Source organism: Lagopus leucura, unplaced genomic scaffold (genome assembly GCF_019238085.1).
Source record: "Lagopus leucura isolate 7727_CA_CO unplaced genomic scaffold, USGS_WTPT01 Super-Scaffold_100008, whole genome shotgun sequence".
Lineage (NCBI taxonomy): Eukaryota > Metazoa > Chordata > Aves > Galliformes > Phasianidae > Lagopus > Lagopus leucura.
Window position 1 is genome coordinate 34,680,446 of NW_024962265.1, and position 5,527 is coordinate 34,685,972.

At 38.0% G+C, this 5,527-nt stretch overlaps 1 protein-coding gene across 1 annotated transcript in view; it reads right to left on the minus strand.

Annotated features, from left to right (window-relative positions):
• Positions 1-278: 278 nt before the first annotated feature.
• TSPAN8 (tetraspanin 8) overlaps positions 279-5,527 on the minus strand; it is a 16,321-nt gene continuing 11,072 nt past the window's right edge. Inside the window, exons 6-8 of the mRNA XM_042872590.1 lie at positions 5,057-5,206; positions 3,093-3,176; positions 279-574 (exon numbers count right to left, since the gene is read on the minus strand). Of these exons, the coding sequence (XP_042728524.1) occupies positions 521-574; positions 3,093-3,176; positions 5,057-5,206 (288 nt within the window). The 3' untranslated portion in view covers positions 279-520. The remainder of the gene's footprint in view (positions 575-3,092; positions 3,177-5,056; positions 5,207-5,527) is intronic.

Consider the following 5,527-nt stretch of genomic DNA (forward strand, 5'->3'; position numbering starts at 1 on the left):
GAGAGTCAGGACCGTGGGGCATCCCTACTTGGGACAGCCAGGAACATCCTGGCAGCCCAGTGCCTGTCACAGCTGCAGCCAAAAGCAAGGTAGCTGGCACACTGAGGGAGACCTAGTGCTGAGCACCAGGCACTTCCCTTGAGGTTTCGACCTGTGATTGAGCCCAGATTTGTGTTTATGATGATTCTGCTATGAGTGGTGTGATAGCTATGTGGACATATCATGTGGAGAGCTCAAATCTCAACATGACTTAAATGTTATCTTCTGACAAAATAAACTCAACAGAAAAACAAAGATATTTATTGCAAATAAAAAATCATACTCACATCATTAAATCTTACAAAGTGTAAGGAGGTCATTTTGCAAACTGTGATGTATCTGTGTGTACAGTGGGTGCCCTTTTTATCAGAACAGCTGCCTGGAACATGCATATATTTATCAGGAAGTGCCAAGGCAAATATCTCTCTATCTACAAAGGTTTCAAATTGGCTGATGACATTGTTCTGACACTTCCACATTTTCATTTTCTCTGAATCTGGCAGTAGAGGCACATAGAAAACACCAAACCAAGAACCTGGAAAAGAAAAACATTTCTGGTATTACTTGGCAGTCCTAAAAACCCCAAGATACAATTGATACACAGACGGAACATTTTGTTTGCAAATGTCTTGGATTCACATGCAGGCTAAATCTGCTGTGCAGAAGATCTTTTCCAATGTAATTCTTTAAGAACATGACTGTAGCATATTGTCGTTTAAGTAAAATTGTTATGCACCACAGGTAAGACTGCAGATAAAATGGAAATTTTTCATTTGTTTGAAAGATGAATTGACTTTGTGAATGAAAAGTGCTAGTAATTCTGGAATTTTAAAATGTTCAAGAAACTCAGGAAAAAAAAAAATCCTTTCTTTTCTAAAAAATTCAGAGGAACTTTCTGATTCCATTGAGTATTCTAAGGGTAATTTCCCTTTGAAATTCCTCTTTTCTTCTACCGCTCTCTTATCTTTAATCTCTACATATGCTCATAAGTGTGTATGTACACAGGTATATGGTGTATGTACACAGCCCATCCTTATTGACTGGCAAATGATCATACAACAATTATTTTATATTCATCACTAATAGAATCGGAGTAGAAATTCTGAGTCCACTAAAGAAGGTAAAAAGAAATATTGGTAGGATCACATTCTGTGATGGGAATTACTGGGTGAAATTCCACAACCTGTGACAGACAACTCGTGAGATGAAATAAAAAAATCTTCCCTCTGTGATTTAAAATTAAACAACCTGTAAAAGCGTTATTCAAAATAGGAAAGTATCCAAATGATATTTATGAAGCAGTGAATCCCAGAGTGCTTTGTTTATTCAAGGAGGAGACAGTGTAGAGCACACAGAATGTGTGAGTACAAACAAGACAAGGGTTTGCGCTTGCAGCTGGAAGAAGCCAACATAGCTTCCATGGTATACCAGGTCCACATCTGCACTTGTACCCAAGTGAAACTGGGCCATTTTTTCTCGGAATTATTTCCTCTAACAGAATGACCTGAAACCATCCACAGGCCACAAGGGGTATGATGGAGCAGGCAGAGGGGGAAGGCTAGGGAAGAGCACTTTCCCTTGTCTGTTTCTTTTTATTTGATGTTTTCAAGAGGGCAGAGGTGGCTTGAGATATATAATTTAATATATTTAGAAAGGCTAAATCTTCAGTGAGTGTGAATTGCCAGCTGACAATTTGTGCCAGATAAGGCTGTTCTCATGTTATTTACTCTTTCTGTTTTCTAATCTTTTTATGATTGAAGAGGCAATCACCACTTCAAAATGATAACTAGAGAAAAGGGAACAATGATGGTCAGTGAACCAAGGGCTCTAACAAATATGACTGCAGTAACTAGAGCAAAGTAACTTACGGCTTTCTGGATGGATATATAATTTTATGCTTAGACTACATTTTTAAAGACCTTCCTTTAATTCTTGTTATATTTATTTCATCTAGTTCCCCACAAATGCTACATATGGGAAGGAGACCAGATCCCTCACGTATAGCAACTTAAATAACATGAAGTCTGTGCGGACCGACAGTCTTCTGTCCTCCCATCATCTCGCAGTGCTGCAGCTGTGTAACTGTTCCCTGCTTACAATTATTTTCCTGGAAGTGTATATCAGAGCTGGGGCTCTAGCCCACTTCTCATAACATGAGTAACAGCTCTCTGCCAATGATGTTAAGAAGTTTTCACTCAGAATAACAAACTGAACTCTGCACAGCAATCTTCGTCATTCTGCTTTTCCCTCAAACATCCATCTGCAGGAGGGGGCAGGGGAGGAGGGAAACCACACAGGAATAGTGTGTAGAAAATAGAAAATAATGAAAATGATCGAAGAAAGCAACATGATGAAATCCCCTGCTTCTTTGCCATTTTGTCCTAATCAAGGATTATCATTAATCAAGTAGCTGACTGTATCACCTCATTGTTTTTCCTCCTCTTTCTGGAGGAAATTTTGCATGTTAGTCTTCAACGAATGATGAAGAAATTAAAGTGCTCACGTTCTGCATTTTTTTACACGCTTGGATATATGGAGCAGGTGTGCACTCAGGCACATTCACACATCATCTTGATGGTTAAATTATGCCCTCAGAATAATAATTTCATACCGTAATTCTCCATAATGAGAGTATGTATTTTACCGACTACAAAGTTTTCGTATAGGATGCCTTTTTCCTCCAGTGAAGAAGGGAAAGAGAAGAACAGCTACTTTGCCACTTGTGTGTCTACGGCTGAGACTCTGCACACCCCTCTGTACACTGGGCTCGCTGTCAAGCCACTGCCTGGCTCCAGGCCTGTCTGATTTTTTCAGACAAAATGTGTGGAGATATGCTTATACAGACAACAGGGTGGTCTGGTTGCACCTGAGTTTCTCAGCTCGGCAGCCATATGCAGTTTATAGGAAATAACAGATTGTAGCTAAGATTAGAAATGGTTGTCCCTTGTCTACTAATTGAGCAAACCAAGTGCTCCAATCCTACTCCCAGTGTATTTCTAAGTAGAACATATTGCTTGCCAACCACTAAATACTTTAATAGTATATACTGGTACCTCAATAACTGCCAATCCAAATGCGATCCCCATAATTATGTCCATATTTTTCTGAAGGAAATCGAGAATCACTGTTTTACACGTCTGAAAAATAAATTAAAACAATTAATTAATTATAGGTAAACAGGATTATCCTGATGCTGTTCGGAGCATATCCTCTAAAATGCCTTCTCTCTTCTCTCTATGTGGAAGAAAAACAATTTGAATTTACTCGTTTGTTGTTAACAATAACACACCTGTATGTACCTTGTGCTCTGAGGCAGATATCCAGCCCTTGCCTTCCCAAATATAAAAAAGAATTTGACTTTATTTTCCCACTAATCTGGTCTTTTAATTTGAGACCTCAAAGCCTGTTAGTCAGATCAGCCTCAACTAACTATATCTGGATATAAACCCAAGCTTAAATATTAATTTTGATGGATGACTGGTGGTCTTGGACTGACTGAAAAGAGAAGGATCGTACCTGAAATATATATATACATAAAGTTAGTGTTCTTATTTTTAAATGCATACTTCAGTTCTTATAAAGCCTACAAGTGCTTCAGATGTTGACAATACTCCTTTTGCAAACTGTGAAGCCAAGTGCAACTTAAATCCATCACAACTACAGAACTGTTCCAAACCTACATATACTACCACAAAATATATTGCATAGTTATATGCCTTCAACATATTTCCTCCACAGTAAACACATAGGTACTTTCCTTCCAATCCTTCTAAAAACCGCTTATTTAGGCTGACTCAGAACTGCACTTTTTCCTGGATGGAGAGAGTTGAATGTCTACTAGAATCTAACAACACCATGAAATCTGTGTGTTCATGACAGCAATATCTTGCACCTGCAACAATTTCACTGATGGTTTCTTATGTGTTCTTTGAGGGTTTGCCTGAGGCCCAAAAGGTATAAAAATGTGGCCCAAACACCCTCTTTTCATACATTATTTCCAGATTGAGTTTTGGCATTCTCTACTTAGCCAGAGTTTTCCCATGTTTTGAAACAATATTTGCCTCTGCGAGACTACATAGTGAAGAAATCCATTTTCAGGCAAGACATTTAGAATAGTGTAGAATTAGCTCTGGACATTTGCTAAAATTTGCTTTGCACTGGATGCAGATCAGTGAACTTCATGTGACCATCATTTTAAAATTGCAGCTATTTGGCCTAGTCTTCCACTGCTTTTTCCCTGCTTTTCTTTGCATATTTACATTGCAAATATAAATATATATATTGCAAAATACATTATATTTACCTAGCTACATTTCCATGTAAAGAAACAGATAAATTGTGAAATAAATTGAGATTTCTGCTGTCCACCCATCGATTTTTGAGTATATCTTTTTGTTACACATCACCAGGCATTTTTTCCTTATTGCTGTATTAACTGCCACAAGCCTTTCAAAAGACCACAGTTGTTGCAAATTATGCTTTGAATGCACTGCCAGGAAGCCCACAACATATAAAGTGTCCTTCCAGTTGATTTTGCAAAATGAGCATGTTTTTTAGAAAAGGGCTAAAAAAAGCCAAAGGACCTATATTAAATGTGCTCATTTTTTAATATCCCTTAACCTCTGAGTCAATATGTCTAGCACCAAAATGAGCTCTGGTGGGAACATCCCCTTCCAAGGGAGAAGTGAGATCCAAAGAGTAGCTGATGTGTTGCTCTGACACAGAGGTAAACGCTGACCCTGAAGCCATAGTAGCAGTTTTCACCCATATAATCACACAGAATCCTGGAGTCCTATAGGTAGTGGAGTGCACAGCTGAAACAGAGACATCTCAAGAGGCCACATGTTTCAGGCATGCAAAGTAATTAAACAACAGTTGACACAGAGGTAATGCTGGCTAAGAAAGAGAAGGCTAAACTTTGCCTTTTGGGGAAGAGATAGAACTGTTGTCTATACCAGCCAAAACTCTCTTAAAGCCTCTTTTTTGAATGAAGAGTGGAATATTGTACTTTTCTTACCTGTTTAAAAATATATCTGCTTCCATAACGGACGCAGAGATTTTCTTCTTGATATGCTTGTTCACACTCACAGACTTTTTTGCCATCAATAACAAGATTAATATTGTTTCCCCAGTCGCTAGCCCCGTTGACCAAACCACAGCACTGACTCTGCAAGAAAAGAGGAAATGGGAAGATAAGGAAAAACCTGGTGGTTTGCCATGAGGGGAGAAGAGGAGGGGGGAGTTGAGAGGAACAATAATTTCCTTTCATCTTTTCCCATATGGACCTTTTCCAGATTGATATCTGTGTTAAACATCCCTTACATTTCCAAACCAGTTATGAGAGTGTGCGAGTACAAGTTGAAAAGAAAAAGAAAAAGAAAAAGAAAAAGAAAAAGAAAAAGAAAAAGAAAAAGAAAAAGAAAAAGAAAAAAGAAAAAAGAAAAAAGAAAAAGAAAAAGAAAAAGAAAAAGAAAAAGAAAAAGAAAAA